Below are 24,902 nucleotides of genomic sequence, written 5' to 3' on the forward strand. Positions count from 1 at the left end.
AACTCAAAGGCTGGGGGTGAGGGATTTAGTGTCTGGTTGCTGGAATCATCTGAAGGCTCTTGCGTTAACGTGTCTGGGTTGACTCAAAAACTAGGACTGTCTACTGGAGCACCCACATGTGGCCTCTCCACGTGGTTTCGCTTCCTCACAATATAGTGGCCTCAGGGTAGTCAAACTTTTTATATGGCAGCTCAGAGTACCAAACATGAGTATTTCAGGGAGGAAAAAAAAGGCAAAACCTGCATCCCATTTATGACCTAACCTTGGAATGTCTGTCATATTCTATATTGGTCAAAACAGTCATAAGCCTATCCAAACTCGAGGTTGGGGGTGGATAGAATTACACTCCATGTTTTGATGGGACAGCATCAAGAGCACATTGTGGAAGAACATGTCTGAAGGAAAGATGTTGTTGCAGCCGCTTCTGAAAAATAGAACCCGTCATACCACCTTTCAAAATGGGCCGAAAGCAAAGAAGCTACAGAGGAATCAGTTCAGAGGAACAGAGCCCTGGAAGAGCTGAACACAGTCTGCAACCCTAAGGATTAGCAGTTCACACCTGAGAAGATCCCTTCTCAGGCTGGGCAAGTGCCAAGGGCATCCATCTGAGTGTACAGAGTTGCCGGTGTCTAGTTGTAGTTCTGGCAGTCCCTAACTGTGTGTGATCTCACAGTAGTAAGGCTTTTCATCCCTGAACTTCCTCACCTTTAAAATGGAGGTAAGGCTTGATCATGTTTCACCAGTATTGTTGCAAGAACCAAGCAAAATATTGTATGTAAGAAAAATGTGTTGCGAAAGTGCCCACAAATTGACCCCACAGGTGGGCAGCCCACTTGGACAATGCATCTGGGGCAAACCACATGCTGTGGGTTCACCTTTGCCACCACTCTCTCTCCATAGCAGCCACCCTCCTGTTCTTGCTTGCCTGTCTCAGAGGTAGGAGAGAGAGATGGAAGCTCAGAGAGGGCAAATGACCTGGAAGGGTCACACAGCCAAGAAAAAGATCTAAACCTAGACCTTTATGCAATGCTAAGGCTTTCCATTCTAAAGTCTCCAGCCACTGACATTTTCTAGTAGGTGACTCTGACCTTAGCTGAGAAGCCTGACACAGATTATAGCCAGCATGTAGAGTCACACCGCCTGGGTTCATATCCTAGCTACTTAATAGCTGTGTGACCTTGGGAAAGATAATGTTTCCCCATATGTAAAATGGGAGTAAGACCTCCCACACAGGGTTAAGAAGTAACCAAGGTAATATAAGGCACTTGAAACGCTATCAAGCACTTTGTGTTTGCTACTGCTACAACCACTACTGTATACTCAGTATATAAGTAACATCCAAGAACGTAATGAAACATAAAGGGCGGAAGTATCTCCTTGAAATGATAAATTCATTTCGGGGGAATTCCCTAGTGGTCCTATGGTTAGGACTCAGCGCTTTCACTGCCAGAGCGGGTTCGATCCTCGGTTGGGGAACTAAGATCCCGCAAACCGCGCGCCTCGGCCAGAAAAGAAAAAAAGATAATTCATTTTGGAGAAAGCTTAAAAAATAAACCTAAAACCTCTACCATTTGTCAGCTTTTAGTCTATGGAGGCAAAATAAAGGTCGGTGGAAATTTGCCTCTGACCCCTACAGTTCCATTTTCACTTATTTAGTCATTGCTTCCACGAAGCCTGCAGACACCGTCACAGGTGTCCTGTAGAGCCCATTCACATCATCCCACACAGCACAGTCCAGCCCACGTGGATTCCTCGCCCAGCTGCTTCACCTTCCAACCCTTTCTCCACCCCTTTCCCGTTTAGGCGCCTTCGAATGACGTCAGAAGCGGGCGCCGACGCCACAGGAACCAGCGCCCCACGCCTGCGCTCTGCCGAGGCGCCTCCTGGAACTGGTCGGGGAGCGTGGGGACCGGAGCGCGGCGGGGCTTCGAGACCCGCTGGGGCCAAGTCTTTAGCTTGAGGCGTTGCTGCGCCGAGGACGATGAACCGCAGCCGCCAGGTGACGTGCGTGGCCTGGGTCCGCTGCGGCGTGGCCAAAGAGACGCCAGACAAGGTGAGGCCTGGTCGCTCCGAGGTAGGGGGAGCGGCCTCTTTGCAGCATCCTGAGTCAGCCCCACCTGGGGACCTGGACCCGGAACGCGCGGCCCTGGCGCGGCTGGTGGGACTGACGGGGTGAGGCCGGCTGTGGCCTGTTTGTCGTGACTACGGCCGCGGCTCCGAGGGTCTGGGACTCCTGGGCCTGGCATCGGGGGCCCCGCCTCCTCACGGTCCTTCCCCCAAGCCCAGCCCCACCCCCAATTCGCACACACGTGGACCTCACGGGCTGGAGGGGGGCGGGCTGTTGCTCGGAAGGGGGGCTCCCCCAGAGCCTTCCTGACGACACCACGTCGTCTCCCACCACCCCAGTGCGTTTCCAGGCATAACGGGAAGAGGGGGCGCATATGTGAAACTCCACTTTCCACTCCTCCGCTCGGCGTTTAGAGGAATAAACTGGATGAAAGCTGTGGTGTAGAAAAGCTGGTGTGGAGACTACGGTGTCGTGAGACTGGGAGTTGAATTAGGAATTTCTCGCAGTAGTCCAAGTGAGATGTTGATGTGGCAGTGGGGATGCGAGGTAAACGCGACACGTCATGAAGGGAAAGCCTACAGGAGTGAGAGACTGAGCCTGTAGTAGAGGAGAAGATTACTTAAGTTATTCAACGGATACTTACGAAGCGCTTTCTCTGTACTAGGCATTGTTCAGGGTCCTGGGATAGGCATGAACAAAACAGGAAAAGTCCCTGCCTTTATGGAGTTGATACGTGCATATATAATACTATGTCAGTGGGAATAAATGCTATGAAAGAAGCAGGGGCGGGGGAGTGTGTGTTTCAATGTTATTGAGCCAATTTCACCAGGGCACAGACTGTTTTATTCACCAGTTTCTCCAGTGTTTGGCTCACAGTAGGTATTCAGTGCGGCATATGTAGAAGAGGAACAGGAAACCATCTCATATTAAAAATTATTGAAGGAGGTAAGAGTTGTTGTTTAAAAGGAACATACAGCCTTTCAAATACTTGAAGATAGTGATTTCCAAACGTGTCTACACATTGGAACCACTTGGGGAGCTTAAAAAAATACCATCTCCCAAGTGTTGTGATTTAATTAGCCTGGAGTAGAGCCTGAAATTGTTAAAAGATTCCCCCATGTGATTCTAATGTGCAGACAAATTTGGAACCATTGCTTGAAGAGTTTATAGGAAGAAGAGATTGAATTTATTCTACAAAGTCCCAGAAAGGAAAACTCAAATCAATAAGAGAAATTAGAAAAATAAGTATCTTTTGATTAAACTTAAGAACCTTTAGTTTCTGGAGCTAACAGTAGAATGTCATCACCCAAGAGGATTTCCATATTATTAAAGGCCTTTTAGTACAAACTGCGTGATTGTTTGATTCATCATCTATCATCAGGTATCCCTGCCATGGGCAGAACGCACAGTGACAAGGAGCTTACAGTTTAGCAGTGATAGGGGCGTTTTTAAAAGGTACTGAAGCATTGATTAGGTGAGGGAATGCCAGTTTTTAAGTAAAGAGAATGACTTCAGTTTTGAACAGTATGTCCAAGTGGAGAGTCTTATAGGCAATTGGAAAAATGGAACTACAGTATACAGGGCTAGAGAAGGGAAAGTTTGGAGTAATCTGTTCAGAGATGGTGGTTTTAGTCTTGAGAATGAATGAGATTTGCAAGGAAGTGACAGCGTAATGAGTGAATACTTGGCAGGGATACCAGGGGAAAGAGCAGAGGACCAAGGCAAGGGTGGTTTGTTTAGGAATATCCACAGGAAAAATGGGGAGAAGCGGCCAAGGAGTTGGGGTAATTGGAAATGAGATGGGGTTTCATAGAAGCCAGTTTATACAAGTCCGTCTTTTTTGAAAAAGACTGGAGAGGTAGACCGAACATGATTTTTTTAACAGTTTTAGGTGAGAAGGATCTTAATTTGTAAGGACGTGTGAAAACTCCATTTGACTTTTGATGTCTTTTGAAGCTATGTTTTATATTAGTTTGTAAACTTCTTTTTAATTCAAAGGCTTATAATGATTTCCTTAAATATATCATAATGAAATGTTTGGTCTTTTATAGGTAGAGCTTAGTAAAGAAGAAGTGAAACGTCTCATTGCTGAAGCAAAGGAAAAATTACAGTAAGTTTTGGGATGTTGACGCCTGTAGTAAAGTCCAGATGAAATGTAAATCTTAAACGATGGCGACAAGGTGGTCTTGTTATTGAATGGTGCCTTTTCGGTGATCTATTTACTTTTTATTTTTTCATTGGCATAGAGAAGAAGGTGGCAGTGATGAAGAGGAGACAGGCGATCCTTCAGAAGATGGCATGCAGAGTGCCCGCACCCAGGCCCGACCTCGGGAGCCCCTGGAGGATGGCGACCCAGAGGATGACAGGACACTGGATGATGATGAGCTGGCCGAGTACGCCTTAGATAAATATGATGAGGAAGGTGACCCAGGTTAGAATTCACCCACTTCTACTGGTTTTTAATCACAAACTCAATGCGTTAGATCATGCTTCTAGTGTTCCACCAAAGCTTTACTCTGAGAATCTGTTGTCCTTTATGTCAGTCAAATAATCGGGCTCAAGGAAGACAGCATGTTTCCTAAACTGATTTAAAAAATCAGTTCAACCCTCTAAGATCTAAAAAACAAAAAAAATGTTAGTATTGTATGTTTTATTGCAAGTAGTGGTTATGATAATCTGTAATTCATTTTTCTTTACCTGCAATGAGAGAGGAATGATTACCTCCATTTTACAGAAGAGAAAACAGGCTTACAGAGATGAAATAACTTTGCCAGTATCATGCAGCTGGTGATTAATGGAGCTGAGGTTTGAACATTCTCTGGCTCTAAAGCCTTCATGCTTTTCAGTGTACTTCACTAGATGCAGGGGATAGTTTTTTCCATTGGACTTGGTTGTGGGCCCCTCTGGGTTGGCTTCCATCCTACTAGGACAGAGTGCCATGGGAATACAGAGAAAGAAGAGCTAACCAGCCTGGAAAAAAGCCATTCAGACACTGCTCCCTAATACTCTCTATACCCTGCAGAGTATTGAGTCTGTCTTTCTCATCCAGTAGAAATTCCCATCTCTGTTGCCTGTCAGATGTTTAAGACGTATTAGCCCTGCCTCCTTAAAGTAGCTTCCCCTGAAAATTAAGAGTATCTTCCTTCTCCTGAGTTTTATGTTACTCGGGGTCTACTCTATGTCACCTTTGCGGACATGCCATAAAAGAATGCCATTTTGAGGTAAGTTTGGTGAAAAGGGCGTGTAGTATCCCCCCTTTCAGATTCATTAGGCAAGTTAGCATATCAGTGGTTATGAGACATCTTGCAATAAAGAAACCCATTTAACTTTATGAGACTCATCATTTTTCAATTTTATTTGACCAGGCAACCCTAATTTATTGTGTTGATACCAGTGTTTTAGGGACCTATTTATTTCCAGGTCTGTGAGGCCACCTCTCTGTAGCACTTTTGAATAATGATTACAAGGAGCAAACTAGAGGATCTGAGTAGAGTTCTAATATTTTCTAAAAGGGAGTTTCTTGGTTTGATTTGATTCTTTTAATGGAAGATTGTGTATTCCAAGACTATCAGATGTGCATTCCAGCGCCAAATATAAATGGCTTTTAAACTTCTATTTATTATCATCCACTGTTTCCTTTGCCAATTGTGGATGATCCAGTGTTAGTTATGAAATAGATGGTTGGATCTAAGTCTAAAGATGGGGTGCCTTAGGAAAAATGCTTTTGTCAAAATGACTGTTTTATTCATTTTGTTTTATGAATTCTTACAGATACTGAAACTCTTGGTGAATCTCTTTTGGGTCTTACAGTCTATGGGAGTAATGATCAAGATCCTTATGTTACTCTGAAAGATACGGTAAATATCTATATGACTTTTCTAACTATGCTCCTTAAGTGTTTGAAAAACCTTCCCAAATATGTGATTCTAGTCAATGACTTTTTCTCTCTCCACTTAGGAGCAGTACGAACGTGAAGATTTCTTGATTAAGCCCAATGACAATCTCATAGTTTGTGGCAGAGCTGAACAGGACCAGTGCAATTTAGAGGTACATGGTAAGTGGGATACATCCCTTACTAAAAAGTTTTCTACTGAAGTGATACTAAAATAACCATCATAGTAACTATTATGGATTTCTAAGCACCAGATCCTTCTGTATTTCATTTAAGTTGGTTACCTAGTTAAATCAGACTTCCTGGTTATTGTGCCTGGGCATGTGTAGTCCGATGTGTTAGTTTGGTACTTGACTTTACTTATGGAAATAGGTTACCTGGAAGGTTCTAACTGGGTTTTTTTAATCTTTTGTTTAAACATTTTTGCCAGTTTTTAACTTTTTCCCCTCAATGGAGAAAACCTGGAAGTAAAACTATTTTAAAATGCAAGAAAAAATAATAATCTCATTACCCTGAGGTAACTTTTTACCCTGGCTCTTTACTCCAGTTTGCTTTCTGGCTGCTTTTTCTTTATGTGGCAAAGGTTACTCAATATAATTTATCCTGCTTTTTTTCAGAGTCATTTCAAATAGATCCCCTTTTGCAAAACATTTTATTCTTTTCATAAAAATTCAGTGTAAAGGCCCACATTTTTCTTCAGAGACCAAAACATTTTGGTCACCTTTCTCAGTGCAGAGAATGTTTGCACTAAAGCCAGAGGTGAATACAGTTGAACCTTGAACAACACGGGGTTGAACTACATAGATCCACTTATATGCAGACTTCTGTTAATAGTAAGTACTACAGTACTACACGATGTGAGTTTGGTTGGGATACAGAGGGTGAACTGTAAGTTATACAGGGCTTTTCTACTGTGCAGAGGGTCAGCGTCCCTAACTTCTGCATTGTTCAAGGGTCAGCTGTACTTTGAATCGGAAGTAGGCAATGATTTGAGTTTTTCTTTTTTATTGGAATTCTTAAATCAGATATTTCTTAATGTTGATATTTATTAATTCAACAAACATTAATGACTATTTTCTTAAAATAGACCTTTAAGATGTCTGGAATCTTCTGCCTCCATATTTTCCCTTTTTTTTGCCCCTTCCTCTGTGCACACGTCCTCGGACAGGTGCATTCGTGCCCAGATACTCTCCTTCCCCAACACTCTGCTATTCATCTGTCTTAAAATTTTGAAGCTTTAAAGAGATTAATAGGCTAATGCCTTTTCTTATAGGAAACACAGTTACACAGTTTGAAAATTAAAACCCTTGGGTTTAATGTTTTACTCTTACTCCATTTTTTAGCTTGGATTTCTTCACAGTCTTTAAGACTGCCTGCAGGAAGCCTGTCAGTCAGGCCATTTTTATTCCATGGCCCATTGTGATCTATTTATAAAGTCAAAAAAGCTTTAAATAGCAAATACGTCAATATGAAGTTATTCTCCTAATTATCTTTGAACTATTTACATATTTCAAATGTAAACCATGTTGATGGAATTTTTAAAAGACCAATTCTAATTTCAAAAAATTGCAACTATTACGGTTTGTCATCGTTGATTTTTATGCATTCTTATTTGAGAATTTACTGTAGTCATTCCTTTGAATCTCGTGAGCATTAGACAGGAGCTGAGAAGTTGAAGTAAAGCAGTTGTATTCCTGCGTTGTTCTAGGTTAGGTCATTAACGATATATTTTATTTGGATTTGGTGTGAATCTCCAGATTACCTAGTGTATCTCTGTTCAAGAATAATTTCAAAATTGCACTCTAAATCAAATCTGAATAATAATCTGACATGGTTAAAAGAAGATTATTTTAAGGTGTCATCATCATTTTTATTTAAAATGTAAGCTGAGTACCTTGACCATAGTTGAGGTTCTTGCAGGGCCACAGCCTAATCATTTTGAACACATTCTTATCATAAAGTGATGTGATAGAGCATTACATGGAATCTGCTGATCCCAAGATCTGTCCCAGATGCAGTGGTCTGAAGAATTTTTTAAAAATCCTTAGCTTATCTTAACATTGCTTCTTTCTAGTAAAAAACATATTGGGGGAAATTTTTGACTACTTGGGTTCTATTTTTGTCAGTGTTTCATTATATAATTTTTAAAAGACTTCTTATTGATTTTAACAATAAATATTAAAGAAGCAATTTTTGACAGGCATTTAGACTTCTAAATATGAGTTATTTCTCTCCAGTGCTGATTTGTTCTTCTTTACTTATGGCCAGATAGACCTTTAAAAGATAAAATAATAATGAAGTATTTCTTATGGAGACCTCGTTTGTTTTCTGTAATTGGTGAACCAGAAGGTAGGACCATTTTAGCTGGGGAACATGCAGATGGAGTATTCAGGCAGAATCAATTCTCTGTCAGTGTTCCTGCTCCCCTTTGGGGCACACCAGGTGCTGGGAATATATTAGACATGAAAAATTTTTGCCTAGCAGTAAATACTTTGGAATGTCTTTAATGTCATAAAATGTGTCTCACTTTAAGCAAGTGTCTCCCATAGGTTTAAAAGGGAGAATCTTTTCTTTTGAGTGGGATATGATTTCTTATTCTGATGTAATAAAGTCTCTTTTCTCAATCTTCTCAGTTTATAATCAAGAAGAAGATTCTTTTTATGTCCACCATGATATCCTGTTGTCTGCATACCCTTTGAGTGTGGAATGGCTGAATTTTGATCCTAGCCCAGATGATTCAACTGGTAATTAGAAAACCTGAGATTGCTCAATGGTTCTACTCCTATGTGTTTTTCCTAGCCACATAAGTTACCTATTTTGTATGAATGTTTTCATAATTATTGATGTTTTATGAAGTTATATAGTTCTCCAAACACAATCACTTGATTGTTTTGGGTCTGTGTGTCTCCAGACTTTGGACAGGCTAAGGAGGTTGCTGCTCCACTGTAGGCAGAAGGACAGGGCCTGGAAGCTTTGGGTCTGCAGAACTGTGTGAAGGTCTCCTGTGAACCCAAACCTGTAAACTGGCACGGTGTGTCTGATGTTACCAGCTAGAGTTTAGTGCATGACCCTTTTCAGAAAACATCAAGGTAAACCAAAATGAAGAAAGAATTGGGCTCTCGTGTTAGTCCCTTTGGCCATAGCTGCACAGTACTAGTTGCCCCTGCATACTTCTTAACAAGGATAAAAACTGTTAATACTCATACCTTACATCTTGTTTGCAAAGCTTGTTCACATTCATGATCTAATCAAATCCTCATCGTCACAACAGTCTACAAAGGTAGGAAGGGTTTTCTCATTACATAAGTGAGGACCCTGGGACGGGGAGACTGAGCCCTTGTTACTCAAATTGTGGTCCGAGGACCGGCAGCACAGCGTTGCCATCACCTGGGAGCCAGTTAGAAACGCAGTTGTGGGGCCCCACCCAAGACCTCCTGAAACTGAATCTGCATTTTAACAGCATTCAGGTGGTGTACACACATATGAAAGTTTGAGAGAAACTGCTCTAAGCCACGACTCAGTTAATCGGAAGTGTAATGTATTTCATTAGGAGTTGTATTTTAAATCATAAGTATATCGTTTCCTCCTGTAGGAAATTACATTGCTGTGGGAAACATGACCCCCGTTATTGAAGTGTGGGACCTTGATATAGTGGACTCTTTGGAGCCAGTCTTTACACTTGGAAGTAAGCTATCAAAAAAGAAGAAAAAGAAAGGAAAGAAGGTAAACAAGCTAATAGATATTTAAACTCTGATGACAAACAGAGAGAGGTTTGTGGGGATGGGGGATGGGAACATGCACTTTTTCAATTAGACACTTTTGGTGAAATAGGACAGGTAATTATGAAGTTACTCTAGTTTCTAGTTTTGAAAAGCCCATCCAAAGAAAAATTGACTTCTGATTATATAAAACCTCCACTGGCACGTTATTCATCCTTACACAAAACAAATTACTCTTAAGGTTATGATCTTCCTTCCTATAGAGTAGCTATTCACACTAATATGCTATTTTTGAACTTTTAAAATATTTATATTTAGCCTTGAGTTTGTTGAATTCTAAATATCCATGTATTAGTTCCTGTAGCTTTTAAAACTGTCAGGTTTTTGGTGGGGGAGAGATGGGTGGGGTGGGGATTGATTTGTAGAATTATAGCACCTAGATTAAGAACTACTATAGTTTCTTCCCTGTAAAGAACATTTATCACGTCTCTCAAGTAAGAGGAGGAAAAGGTGTTTCTTTCCCTAGATATTTGGGCAAGTTTACTTAAAATAAGGTTTAAAGAATCTTTCAAATTAATATACCAATTTTATTTGGGGGTGTACTTTAATACCAAAAGTAATTAAACAATTATTACAGAATTCCTCAGCAGATGGGCATACCGATGCTGTCCTTGACCTTTCTTGGAATAAGCTGATCAGGTAAAAAATACCATTTGCAGGATAGTTAAAGACGGTAACCCTCGTGATTTTACCTCTTGTCTACACTTATCTCTCTACATTGTGAGTTTCGCATCTTTGTGTCCATGTTTTATTTTCTTTTCCTGCAGTACAAGCTGCTGGTAGGCAGGAGCTCTGCTGTCTGTATCCTTGCACCCCCCCAGCTTCACCTGCCAGCTCTTCACTTAGTAGATGCTCATTACATATTTGGGGACCAAGTGCCCTCCTCTCCAACACCACTGGGAAAAAACAGTATGTACTGCAGTGCCAGTGGTGCAGTAGAATTGTTTCTTCCGGGAAGACGTTTTTCTCACTTCATTTAGTTTTCACAACATCTCATCCATGTGTTCTTTATATATATATATTTTTTAACTGTGGTAAAATATATGTAACATTACCATTTTAACCACGTTTAGGTGTACAGTTCATTGGACATTTTTGCACGTTGTTGTGCAAAACAGTTACCACCATTCAACTCCAGAACCTTTTCATCTTCCAGAACTGAAACTATATGCCCATTAAACAATAACTCCCCATTTCCTGCTCCCCCCAGGCCCTAGTAACTACCATTCTACTTTCTGTCAACTATGAGTTGACTCCTCCAGGTACCTCTTTTTTTTTTTTTTTTTAACATCTTTATTGGAGTATAATTGCTTTACAATGTTGTGTTAGTTTCTGCTGTATAACAAAGTGAATCAGCTATACATATATCCCTATATCTCCTCCCTCTTGCGTCTCCTTCTTATAAGTGGAATCATAACAGTATTTGTCCTCTTGTGACTGGCTTACTTCACTTAGCAAAAGTTGTAGTATGTGGCAGTATTTCCTTTCTTTTTAAGGCTGAATAATATTCCATTGTACATATGTGCCATATTTTGTTTATCCATCTGTTGATGGACACCTGGGTTGCTTCCACCTCTTGGCTCTTGTGAATAATGCTGCTGTTATTGACACATATAAATAACATGGGTTTACGTGTATCTGTTAGAGTCCCTGCTTTCAGTTCTTTTGAATATATAGCCAAAAGTGGAATTGCTGGATCTAATGGTAGTTCTATGTTTACCTTTTTGAGGAACCACCATACTGTTTTCTACAGCAATTGCACCATTTACCTCCCCTCCAGCAGTGCACAAGGGTTCCAGTTTTTCCACATCCTCTCCATCACTTGATACCTTCTGTTTTTGTTATTGTTGTTTTCATAATAGCCATCCAAACAGGTGTGATGCGGTATCTCATTAAAGTTTTGATTTGCATTTCCCTAATGATTAGTGCTGTTGATCATCTTTTCCAATACTTATTGGCCATTTTTATATATTCTTTGGAGAAATGTCTATCCAAGTCTTTTTGTCCATTTTTTAATTGGGTTGTTTGGTTTTTTGTTGTTGTGTGAGTTCTTTATATATTCTGAATGTTAATCTCTTATGAGATTTATGATTTGCCAATATTTTCCCATCATTCGATTGGTTGCCTTTAACTCTGTTGAAGTGTCCTTTGATGCACAGAAGTTTTTCATTTTGATGTAGTACAGTTCATTTTTACTTTAGTTGCCTGTGCTTTTAGTATTATAGCCAAGAAATCATTGCCAAATCCATTGTCATGAAGATTTTCCCCTAAAAGTTTTATAGTTTTAGCTCTTAAGTTTAACTCTTTGATCCATTTTGAGTTAATTTTTCTATACTGTGTAAGGTAAGGGTTCACCTTAATTCTTTTGCATGTCATCCACATATTTTTCATACTTATCCTTAAACAACAATTACTGCAAAGGGGCCATTTTCCTAATAGTGTAGTTGGTTTGAGGGGCTGCTAAGGCAAGGGAGGTAAGCATTAGGTTGGGTACAGCTTACTTAAGGGGGGTAAGAACAAACTGGATTGCCCAGGGCACTTTTTTTTAAAGCATTTCTATTACACTGGACACTTTATAATTGTGAGCATTCTAAGGAAGATCCCAGAGTGCTGGCTTACTGAAGGATATCCTATCTTCTTGTTTGTGTTCAGACCTCTTCAGAGTTACAACTATTTGGGGAAATGGACAGTCTCTAATCCCCCAAGATTGAGTCAGTCGTTCTGGAGCAGGCGCCCAAGAATCTGTTGGTGTTTTTGTTTTTATTTTCAAAGCTTCCCCAGATGAATCTCTTGCTGCCGGGCTACAGGCAGTTGTTCGGGTTTTGCTTGAATTGGCCCTGATCCTGACGAATGGGCAGATAAATAAGAGATCTAATCATGAGTGTACCATGCTTTTAGAAACCCAATTTTATTTATAAATTCTTATATAGCAACTGTTACTTTGAGCAACTGAAAGTTCTTTCTAATGGAACAACCTCTCATCAGTATTCCAACTGACTCATCAATTCCTTTCCCCAGCCACAATTCCCTAGTTCCATTTAGACCCTTATCAGCACCTGTACTCCCCTCCTTCCCCATCTGCACTCACATCTCTTTGACTTCAGTGCCACACATTTCTTTGCTCCTTCGCTCTCCTTTCTCAATCTTATTTTAGATCTTGGTTCTCCTTTCCCCTTTCTTTACTGAAAAGGTACAGCACGCTTTAAAATATGTCCCATACTCTGGTGCACAGAGGTTAGGATTATGGTGAGGAATAACATGTTGACCTTGTTACTGGTGGGGCCCTTGGTTTCCAGTAAAATCCTCCCAGGAAAAAAAAATGCATGTTCTCTGGTAATTCATACTCTTGTTGGAGTGCTCTTCTTGCAGTTGTAGTGTTCAGAAGTTTTGTTTTTGTTTTTTTAGCCTCATACAATAAGAACTTTAATGAGGGAGGAATCTCAGATATTTTTGGAATGACTGGGATGAAAAATGTACTGTGGAATTTTAACTTTTTGCTATTGGGAGACATAGTATATAAATAAACTAGTTACTGGGAATTTAATATTTAATTTATAAAATGCTAAGGACTTAAAACATTGTGACCTGTATGTGGGACTTAATGGCAGAAAAAAGCTAGCATGACCTGAATATACATGATCCTCCTAAGAGACCTTGCATATATCACTGAAATGTGAGTTACAAAACTGAAAGTAGTTTGTATAATGGAAGTAATTTCCTGAGGAAATAATATCTGAAAACGAGTCCATCAGCATTTTATTTCAACAGTATATTGGTTTTCTGAACAAAAACATATACTATCACTAATGACCTAATTTTGTGTTGAGCCATGTTAAAGCTCAATGTTGAAGAATGAGCTTTCAATTTCAGGAGTATCTGTATTTTTAGGAGGCAGCTAACATTTATCAAGGGCCTGCTATGTCCCAGTTACTCAGCCAGGTTCTTGCATAGCAGCTCTTTGAGGCTGGTTGTTTTATTCTCATTGGCAGGCAAATGGCAGCACCAAGACTCCATTTCAGGTTTTCTGGGCCCTAAAGCCTGTGTTCCGCTGTAGAACTACATTATTAGCGCTTGATCCCTAAGAGGTAGACATATTGGGTTTTTTCTGTTCATAGCATTTAATGCTCTTTTTTAAGGAAGAAAAAAACAGTTGAGATGTAATTCATACTATATGACCTAGCAAGTACACATGTCATAAAATCCACTCTTTTAAAGTATATAATTCAGTAGTTTTCAGTATGTTCACAAAGTTATGCCGCCACTGCCACTGTCTAATTCCATAACATTTTCATCAATCCAAAAACCATGCCTCGTTCTCCTGTGCCTCCAGCCCCTGGTAGCTACTCATATGCTTTCTGTCTCTGTGGATTTGCCTTTTCTGGACATTTCCTAGAAATGGAATCATATAATACGTGGCCATATGTATCTGGCTTCTGTCACTTAGCATAACGTTTTCAAGGTCCATCCATGTTGCAGCATATATCAGTACATCATTTTCTATTGCTGAATAATATTCTCTTGTATGGATATACCACATTTTGCGTATCCATTCACCAGTTAATGGACATTTAGTTTGTTTTTGCCTATTATGAATAATGCTGCTGTGAACATTGATGAACAAGTTTTTGCATGGACATATGTTTTCATTTTCTTGGATACATACCTAAGAGTTTAATTGCTAGGTCACATGGTAGTGTCTCTACCATTTACATTCCCACCAGCAATGTAGGGGGGTTCCAGTTTCTCTACATCTTGCTAGCCCTTGTCTATCTTTGTCATTATAGCCATCCTGTGAGTATGAGGTGGTATCCCATTTTTTTGATTTTCACTTCCCTAATGACTAATGGTGTTGAGCATCTTTTCAATGCTCATTGGCCATTTGTATATCTTCTTTGGAGAAATGTCTGTTCAGATCGTTTGCCCATCTTCTGATTGGGTTTGTCTTTTTATTATTTGGTTGAGAGTTTTTTATGTATTCCAGATACAAGCCCTTTATCACATATATGATTTACAAATATTTTCTCCTGTTCTGTGGGTTGTTTTTTCACTTTCTTGGTAGTCTTATTTGCAACACAAAAGTTTTTCATGCTGATGATATCCAGTTTATTTATTTCTTTTGTTGTTTTTGCTTTTGGTGTCATATCTAAGAAACCATTGCCTAACCCATTGTCATGAAGATTTATACCTGGGGTTTTTTGTTGGTTTTTTTTTTGAGCACTTTATAGTTTTAGCTGTTATGTTTAGTAGACCTGTGATCTATTTTGAATCACTTTTTGTGTATAGTGTGAGGTAGGGCTCTATCTTCATTTTTTTGCTGTAGAATATCCGGTTGACCCTGAGTCATTTGTTGAAGATACTGGTTTTTTCCCCATTGAACAAAGAATGAATACTCTTGGCACCCTTGTCAAAAACCAGTGAACATAAGAACATAAATTTGAGGGTTTAATTCTGGACTCTTCTATTCTGTATGTCTGTCCTATGCCAGTACCACATTGTTACGATTACTGTTTGTTTTTCAGTCAGTATTGAAATCAGGAACTGTGAACTTTTCAACTTGCTCTCCTTTTTTCAAGATTATTTTGACTAGTCTGGGTCCCTTGCATTTCCATATCAATTTTAAAACCAGCATTCAGTTTTCTGCAAAAGGGTCAGCTGGGATTGTGGTTGAATCTATAAATCAATCTGTAGTTGGCAATATTTTTTTTTTTTAAAGGAGTTCCTTTTATTTATTTTTATTTATTTATTTATTTATTTTTGGCTGTGTTGGGTCTTCGTTTCTGTGCGAGGGCTTTCTCTAGTTGTGGCAAGCGGGGGCCACTCTTCATCGCGGTGCGCGGGCCTCTCACTGTCGCGGCCTCTCTTGTGGAGCACAAGCTCCAGACGCGCAGGCTCAGTAATTGTGGCTCACGGGCCCAGTTGCTGTGCAGCATGTGGGATCTTCCCAGACCAGGGCTCGAACCCGTGTCCCCTGCATTGGCAGGCGGATTCTCAACCACTGCGCCACCAGGGAAGTCCAATATTTCTGTCTTAATGTTAAGCCTTCCAGTCCGTGAACATGAGATGACTTTCCATTAATTTAGATACTCTTTAATTTCTTTCAACAATCTTTTATTGTTTTCAGTATATTAAAAATCTTGCTTTTCTTTTGTTAAATTTATTCCTAAGTATTCTTTTTGATGGTATTGTAAATGGAATTCTTACATGTAATCCTCTTGATTTTTAAAAGATTACCCGATTTGTTTCCTCCCTTTCTCAGAAATGTGCTGGCCAGTGCATCAGCTGATAACACTGTTATTCTGTGGGATATGTCTTTGGGGAAACCAGCAGCCAGCCTTGCCGTACATACAGACAAGGTATGGTGATTTAAGGATAAAAGGGGTTCTAAAAAATCTGAGACATATATTGACTACAAATAATCCCAAACATTTATATATGATTTTTTGTGAATTACAAAGTGCTTAGACATGCTATCTCACTGGCTCCTCACAGAGCCCTTTGTGATAGTTATAATTACCCACCTGAGAGATGCAAAAATGGGTGCAGACAGGTGAAGTGACTAGGAACATTAGTGCTTTGCAGCATTTTTACAGAGGCTCCTAAAAAGGGATGAAGGGGTATCAGTCACCAAATGGGGTTAAAGAATTTAACAGATGTTACTACAGAACCCAGGGATCTAATGTGCTAATGTACATTGTGAAACTTCCGGAACGTGTGGAGCTGCCCAGTAAGTTTGACAGCTCCCCGTTTTTCTTCTGATTATACTTTAGCATTTGAGGGACATATGTATACTGCCAAGCACAATTTGGGAAATGCTGCATTGTGTCTTTTAAGTGTTAGCCTTTATTCGGAAGTACGTTTTGTCCTTTTGATTATGCAGTACATTTACATTTCTTTAAATAGTACTACATTTCAAAGGGAAAAATCTGTAGAAACTGCCAAATTGAGTCTCACCAAGTATAAGACAGTTTTACCAAACCAAAACAAACATTGATCTATTCATTTATGTTTCTTCCTTTTAGGTCCAGACTCTCCAGTTTCATCCATTTGAAGCACAGACTCTGATTTCTGGATCATATGATAAGTAAGAAAGCATTTCAGGAATTATTGCTGTCGTTTTTATCCTCTTGAACTAATTCAGAAAGTGTCACTTGATGCTCAGGTAGAATTTATCACTGAGGCTTCTATGTGTTTAAATTTGTAGGAGTACTTATGTCCTTTCAATTTGATCCTTTCAATCTGCAAGGGAATATGGTTCTGTTATAATGTAGTTCCTAACTAGCAACTACTTTGATTTTTTTAGAGGGTGTATGAGTTAGACATTGCTGTGAAATAAGCCATCCCAAAATTCAGTGACTTAAAGCAGTGAACATTTATTTCTTACCCCCTGCAGGGTTGAGCTAATCAAGGCTAGATTCAACTGGTAGCTCTGCTAATCTTGGCTTGTTTAGGCTGGGCCCAGAGACCTGGCTCTCCTCCTCGTGTTTCACATCTTCCTGGGACCAGCGGGCTGGCCCACACGTGTTGCCATAGCAAGGTCAGGAGTACAAGCAGAGACACCAAGGCCTCTTAAGACCTGGGCTCAGACCTAATACATGTCTGTCTTACTCTTGGCCAAAATAGACATCACATGGAGTGGGAAATGAACTCTGCCTTTAGGGGAGGAACTGTCAGATCACTGATAGAGGGCATGGATGTAGGGAGAGGTGAAGAATTGGGACCACTATGGTCAACCACAGGGGGGTTTCCAGTCATGTGTGCTTTTTACAGATTGGGTCTGAAGGTAGGAGAGGTAGCTAGTAGAAACAGAAACCAACTTGCAGTCTTTATTTTGATTCCTTACCCTTTTGAAGAGTCCTATATTTACATTTTTTAGTTGGGATTCATGCAAAAATTACAAAAGTCTATCAGTTCCCCCAACACAGTAGCCTGCTTGTAAAGAGTAAATGTGGCTGAGATGTGAGTTATCTGGCTCCGAGCACTACTGGGGAAGGGGAAACTGTCCCGTTCTTTTGGAAATAGGATTCATCTTGGAAGTAGAGGATTCAGTCTGGGGGAGGTCAAGGCCACTGTGACATCCAGAGCTACCAGTGTCTTCAAGTGACAGGACCAGAGTCCACCAATTAGTAAAAATCAACTCTTCTACTTTTAGATGAGTTGATTTTTCTACTTAAAATAGGCTTTAAATAATTGGATCTTGATTTCATGGTGTTGTTTTATTACCATTTCGTTAAAAATAAACTAAAACACATAGGAAAATTGAACTCTTAAAACCCTAACTTTGCCTGAACACGTCCAGGTCGGTGGCTTTGTATGACTGCCGAAGTCCAGAGGAAGGCCATCGAATGTGGCGATTCAGTGGGCAGATCGAGAGAGTGACTTGGAATCACTTTTCACCTTGTCATTTTTTGGTAAGAGTGTGCATATTACTGTTCGTTTATCAGGTTATTAATGACTTCTTTTCTTCCATTGTAGAGAGAATCTCTGAAAAGCTTTTTCTGTATTAACAGCGTGAAGTATTTGGGTTTGGGTTTTCTTTAAAAAAAAAAAAAAAGATATTTTTAATAAGAGAACAATGGATTTGCCACAAAAAAACAGTAAACATGTAAATGATTTTGCTAATTTCCAATCATTCCAAAGTGTGTCACATTTTATTAGTTGTAATTAGTTGATCATTTTAAAATTACTTTGAAATACTAAGCATGACTAATATTCTTTTTATGTTTTTTAATGGTTAAAGCAGTCCAAAAAAATATTCCTTTATTTATATATTAGTACTTAAATGGAGCTCCAGTGATGCAAATGCTACCCTATTTAATTAATATAGCACTTAATATACCACCATCTCCCAGATAGAAAGTTTACGATCATTTTGTAAATACCCTTAATATCTGTAGGATAACAGTTTTCCATGTAGGATCCAAAGATGCCACTGACATTTCAATCCATGGAAAAATAAAATCCCAGCTTTTATTCAGAAGGGAAGATTAATTAGAGAAATTGTGATACATCCATATATTGCCTAATTTTCCTAAAGCAAATATGTAGTGCTTTGTAAATGAGGAAAAGAATTCTTTAAAAAACAGCTTTCTTAAAATATGTGAATGATTTTAATAAGTTTCCTGCACTTGTGGGAACATTTAATCTCCTCTGCGCGGAGTTGCATGCAGTTCCCAGCTGAGCTCCCTTAAGCCAGATTTCATCTTACAGTTACCAGGAGTGAAGTCCCAGTTATATTTGAATGTTGTACTGTACTTTGGATCTCGGCAGGCAGGCACACATATTTCCTGAGGTTATTTGCTTACAAATGGTTATCAGTACTAAAATCACAAATATTTAGGAAAATGGAAAGTAATCAAAATAAAATGGTTTACCTCTTTCCCTCCAGTCTCAAAGGGATGGGATCTCCCTCTTCTTCTGTTTTTATGCCCATCTGCAGCTCCACCTTCAAGACTGCATCAGTTGTCCTTTTTTCCCCTCCCTTTTTCCTGTCCTGGCTGTTGCCTTTGGCCTGTATATAGGCTCAAGTTTCTGTCTCCCGTCCTTGACTAGGTCTCTTAATTCCTTCAAAATTTTTTCTTCCTGTCTTGAAAGTGGAACTGTAATCTGCCTTTCAGTCCTTATCTGATTAAATCTCTTTGCCAAAATATTGACAGCATTGTCACTCCTTTCTTTAGAACCCCTCTTTCCTTGGCTTCTTTAACATTCTTTGTTACTCCCTCCTCCCTCTTTGATTCTTAACTTGTGTGAGCTCCTCGACAGCCTCTACCTTAAGTGGCTGTGCTCTCCAGGTCTCTGTCCTCAACACAGTGCTCTTAATTATACACTCCTGGGGTGTATCCCCTCTCTTCTCAACGGATGTAACTTCTACCTCTGTGCTTCCATATCTCTGCAGCCTGTATCACTACCACAGCTTCACACTCATATCCAACTGCCTAATAGACATGTCAGCTAAACTAGCCCTTGTAAGAACCAACTCGACTTACCCACAAGTAAATTCTTTGTCCATGTTAATTTGTAATAAGCTCTTCAGGTAAGTCAGGTACATAGCTGATTTTCACAATGATATATACGATTTACCCATTGCTAAATTTTATTGTCATGTTAACATTACCTTGCCCATCTTTTACTCTTTCCAGGCCAGTACAGATGATGGCTTCGTATATAATTTGGATGCACGTTCAGATAAGCCAATTTTTACACTTAATGCACACAATGATGAAATTTCTGGTGAGCAAGAATACTGTTTCTTTCATCTCTATTAACCTATGATGAAGTAAATTTATTTCAAAGTGAGAGTCTCTAAACTAATCTTCCTCTAGGTCTTGATCTAAGCAGTCAAATCAAGGGCTGTCTTGTGACTGCATCAGCGGACAAGTATGTGAAGATCTGGGACATATTAGGAGATAGGCCAAGCCTAGTTCACTCTAGGGACATGAAAATGGTAAGAATATCCCTGAGCATCTTGGTTTTTTTCTGTTTCTGATCTGTTTGTCTGTCTTTCTCTAGGAATCATTGCACTAAAGAATATGGATTTGCTGGGAGGTTAATTTGGGGCTTAGTCAAATTTGTGGAAGTTTTATAACTTAGGACAGTTTGGGGAGAAATCAATGACTAGCTGGTTCCTTTTCCAGCTCACGTGATTAACAGTTGCTGGGGAAGACAAGGATGATGAGGGGGTGGTGTTCAAGGACACAAGTGGAATGACCACATTTTTTTTTTTAACTTTTTATTTTATATTGGAGTACATTTGAGTAACAATGTTAGTTTCAGGTATACAGTAAAGTGATTCAGTTATACATACACATGTATCTGTTCTTTTTCAAATTCTTTTCCCATTTAGGTTGTTACATAATACTGAGCAGAGTTCCCTGTGCTATACAGTAGGTTCTTGTTGGTTATCCATATTAAATATTAGCACTGTGTACATGTCAACCCAAATTCCCTAACTATCCCTCCCCTACCTTCCCCCCAGGTAACCATAAGTTCCACAATTTTTTAACCTTAAAATCAGGACCATCCCAGGAAATCTTGAACCTTTATAGGGCACCATAGTTGTTGAGGTCAGTTTATCACCTACTTCTTTGTATAACTAGTTCTTACTACACTGAAATTGATTACTACATAGTAGCAAGAGTTTTAGAAATAACTGGAATTCAATAATTCATTCATCAAATATTTATTGAGCATATACTGTATGCTAGGCACTAAATTATAAAAATTAAATTGCAGACATAGAACACTGCACACGGCTGTTTAAAAGTCTATATCTGTATGTATGTATATAAATATTTGTAGAAAGGCAGGTTACAGAGCAGTTTTTATAGCATCATTCCATGCATATATTTAAATACTTAAGTCTTTGAATGCTTATATTTAAATCTAGAAGACCCTGTCCCAAAACATGAACAGCTGGTTATCTCAGAGTGATTTTTATACTTTTTTACATTTTCTATGATGTATGTGTGTTATCTAGTAATAAAGTAAAAAACAAAAAAACAAAAAATTTTAAATGATTGAATAATGACATCTGGTATCAGCATCATTACTTAAAAAGGAGAATTAAAGTTTCTGGGAATATTTAGCAGATTAGCTTAATTAGGAAATCCCTATTAGAATGATAATGGGGATGAGAGACCTGAGTGGTCAGAGCATACACCTGTCCTCACAGAATGTCCATCGTGCTGAACTTGTCCAGCTTTGTATTGTAGAGATAGTCCTTCCAACTTGACTGTGAACTATCTTTGCAAGCGCCTTGAAAGAGATTCTGGTGAGTTGGTTTTGAGTAACCATTCCAATCAATCATAGGTTCTTGTAGACAGGAGTAGGGATCAAGATTAGAGCTTTCTGGAAAGACTGAAATCACTGACTGACTTTGTATTCTCTTCTCAGGGAGTTCTCTTCTGTTCTTCCTGTTGCCCTGATTTGCCATTTATTTATGCTTTTGGAGGTCAGAAAGAAGGGCTTCGGGTCTGGGATATAAGCACAATCTCTTCAGGTAAGAATCTTAATTTCCTGCTTTTTCTGGATGAGTTCTCTAAGAGCTAAAGTAGAATGTGTGGCTTGAATACATTAAGGAGATAACGAAGGTGGATCCAGTGTTCATCCTCTAGTACAATCTGCTTAGGAAACAGACAAGATCAAATTGTAATTTTGAAATGTTCATGTTTGCAAATAAGTTTGTCTTCACACTTTAAATGTGGATAATTTTTAAATATCTTTATGACAAAATTTGAATTTTAAAAACGAAAGATTTTATTGGGAAACTGGAAGGATATATAGTGTGGTCTCAAAGAATGGCCCTCCTCTTCCCACTGTGAATAAATTTGCCTTTTTTCAACTACTTCCTAGAAAATCCAGCTTTCCTGAAGGGGCCACTCTGTTCCCTTCTATTAGTTCCTGAATCTTCCCTCCACTGGGGTCCTAAATCCAAAAAAGTTCTATTCTGATCATGATACAGAGAAAGATGAAGGTAGGAAACAATCAGAAGTACAATAAGGGAAGGATAGAGTCACTGTTATGAGGGCTTGGACATTTGTTATCAAGGTGGATTTGATAAATCCAGGACAAGGCAAAGAAAGTAAAGTATTAAAAAAAGGAGGACCAATTTAAAACATAGTTAAAACCTCATTCAGGACATTATCTTGGACTTTTGAGTTGGTTACTTTCCCATTTATAAAGTGCTAAATACATATTTTTCAAAACAAAATCTCCACCACAGGGTAGAGAACCTCATTGCTCATGTCTACATTTTTAGTCTCTTTTTATATTATAGGTTCTTAGTTTTCTGATCTGGTAGCTTCTTAACAACCATTTATTTATGTTTTAGTAAATGAAGCATTTGGAAGACGAGAGAGGCTTGTTCTCGGCAATACAAGAAATTCATCTATTAGTGGCCCTTTTGGGAGCAGGAGCTCAGAAACACCAATGGAGTCTTAATGAAGATCATACAATTTCCTGTTTTATTTACCCTAACTCAGTTTTTAAAAGCTGGCCTAAAGATGTTCCCTGCTGCAGCCATCAAAATGACAGAAACAAAATTGCCTGACAGACATTCCTCTCTGCAGCTATGGTGGCAGCACAAACAGGGCTGGTCTTTGTGCTAACCTTTCAAGCATGCAGTATATAGGGCTCCACCTGCATTTCTTGAAAGGGATAATAAAAAAGGTTTTTTAAAAATAATTCCTTAAGTATGCCATCTGTCACAGGTAGTCTAGGTTTATAAAATAAGTAGTACTTACCTCATAGAATTTTAAAAGAGGAAAATCCTCTAATCTTAAAAGATGGGTAAACCCAGGCCTGGAAAAGTGGTAATTAGGCCAAGATTGGACAGTAGACCATGAGCAGAGGCAGGTCCCTCTGGGACTACACTTTCCTGACCAGCTGTTCTCCAATTAATGCTCATGACTTAGAAGTGTTCTTAGTGCTACTCTTTCAAAAGTGGCATGCCTTTTTTGTCCATAGCATAGTATTCAGTGTTACCAAACAAAAGAGGCATTACATAATGATAGTCCAACAAGAGGATATAACATTTGTAAATAAATATTTAGGTAACCTTATGTTGCGTGAATAAATAAAGCAAATGGTAAAAGAGCTAAAAGGAGAAGTAGTAATACAATTACTAGTAGGAGACTTTAGTACCCTACTTTCACCAATGGGTAGCTCATTCAGACAGAAAATAAGGAAACATCGGCCTTAAATGACACATTAGACCAGATGGACTCAGCAGACAACATATATAGACTGTTCCACCCAAAGCAAGAGAATGAATACACATTCTTCTCAAGCACACATGGAATATTCTCCAGGATAGATCATACGTTACACCACAAATATGAGTCTCAATAAATTTAAGAAGACTAAAATCATATAAAGCATCTTTCCTGACTACAATGTTATGAAACTAGACATGTTACAAGAAGAAAATTGGAAAATTTCACAAATATGTGAAGATTAAACAACATGCTATTGAACAACTAATGTGTCAAAGAAGAAATCAAAAGAACAATGAAAATGGAAATACAACATACCATAATTTATGGGATGCAGCAAGGGTAGTTCTAAGAGGAAAGTCCTTAGCAATAAATGCCTACCATCAAGAAACAAAAGTTTCAAACAAACGACCTCACTTTACACCTCAAGGAACTAGAAAAAGAACAAAGTCCAAAATTAGTAGACAAGGAAAAAGATCAGCATGGAAATAAATGGAATAGAGGCTAAAAAGACAATAGAAAAGATCAATGAAACCAAGAGCTACTTTTTGAAAAGATAAAACTGACAAACCTTTTGCTTGACTCAGTAAGGGAAAAAAGAGAGATGAGGACTTAAAATCAGAACTGAAAGGTGAAATGTTATAATACCTCAATACCCCAGAAATACAAAGGATCATAAGAGACTGCTATGAGCACTGTACATCAACAAATTGACAACTACCAAGACTGAATCATGAAGAAACAGAAAATCTGAACACACTGATTACTAGTTAGAATGTTGAGTCAGTAATCAAAAACCTCCCACTAAAGTCCAGGACCAGATGGCTTCACTGGTGAATTATACCAAAATTAATACCAATCCTCAAACTCTTCCAAAAAATATAAGTGGAGGGAATACTTCCAAACTCGTTTTAGAAGGCCAGCATTACCCTGACACCAAAACCAGATAAGGATGCCACAAGAAAATTAAAGGCCAATATCCCTGATTAATATAGATGTGAAAATCCACAAAATATCAATATTAGCAAACTGGATTCAACAGTACCTTAAAAGGATCATACACCATGATCGAGTCAGATTTACCCCAAGGATGCAAGAATGGTTCAACATCTGCAAATCAATATGATACACCACATTAACAAAAAAGATAAAACTCATAGGATCATCTCAGATGCAAAAAAGCACACTTGACATATTCAACATCAATTTATGGTAAAAACAAAGTGGGTATAGAGGGAATGTACCTCAACATAATAAAGGACATATATGACAAGCCCACAGCTAACATCATATTCAGTGGTGAAAAGCTGAAAGCTTTTCCTCTAAGATCAGGAACAAGACAAGGATGCCACCACTCACCACTTTTATTCAACATAGTATTGGAAGCCCTAGCCAGGGCAATTAGGAAAAATAAAAATCCAAATCAGAAAGCAGTAAAATTGTCACTGTTTGTG

At 38.9% G+C, this 24,902-nt stretch overlaps 1 protein-coding gene across 2 annotated transcripts; it reads left to right on the top strand.

Moving 5' to 3' along the window:
* Positions 1–1,827: 1,827 nt before the first annotated feature.
* On the top strand, positions 1,828–22,918 carry PWP1 (PWP1 homolog, endonuclein). 2 transcript variants are annotated; one of them, XM_082348955.1, is made up of 15 exons: positions 1,828–2,053; positions 4,120–4,178; positions 4,315–4,499; positions 5,840–5,925; positions 6,026–6,122; positions 8,594–8,704; positions 9,553–9,683; positions 10,317–10,378; positions 15,996–16,092; positions 16,759–16,820; positions 18,036–18,147; positions 19,876–19,966; positions 20,059–20,180; positions 21,629–21,734; positions 22,566–22,918. In XM_082348955.1, exons 1-15 carry the CDS (start codon positions 1,982–1,984, stop codon positions 22,673–22,675), a joined length of 1,503 nt encoding a protein of 500 aa, XP_082205081.1. In that variant the 5' UTR covers positions 1,828–1,981; the 3' UTR covers positions 22,676–22,918. The 2 variants fall into 2 exon arrangements, with proteins under 2 accessions (XP_082205081.1, XP_082205082.1); XM_082348956.1 differs by lacking the exons at positions 1,828–2,053; positions 4,120–4,178; positions 4,315–4,499; ... (1 more) ...; positions 6,026–6,122; positions 8,594–8,704 and adding an exon at positions 8,935–9,049.
* Positions 22,919–24,902: the final 1,984 nt, after the last annotated feature.

This window comes from Balaenoptera borealis (genome assembly GCF_965194805.1).
Source record: "Balaenoptera borealis genome assembly, chromosome: 13".
Lineage (NCBI taxonomy): Eukaryota > Metazoa > Chordata > Mammalia > Artiodactyla > Balaenopteridae > Balaenoptera > Balaenoptera borealis.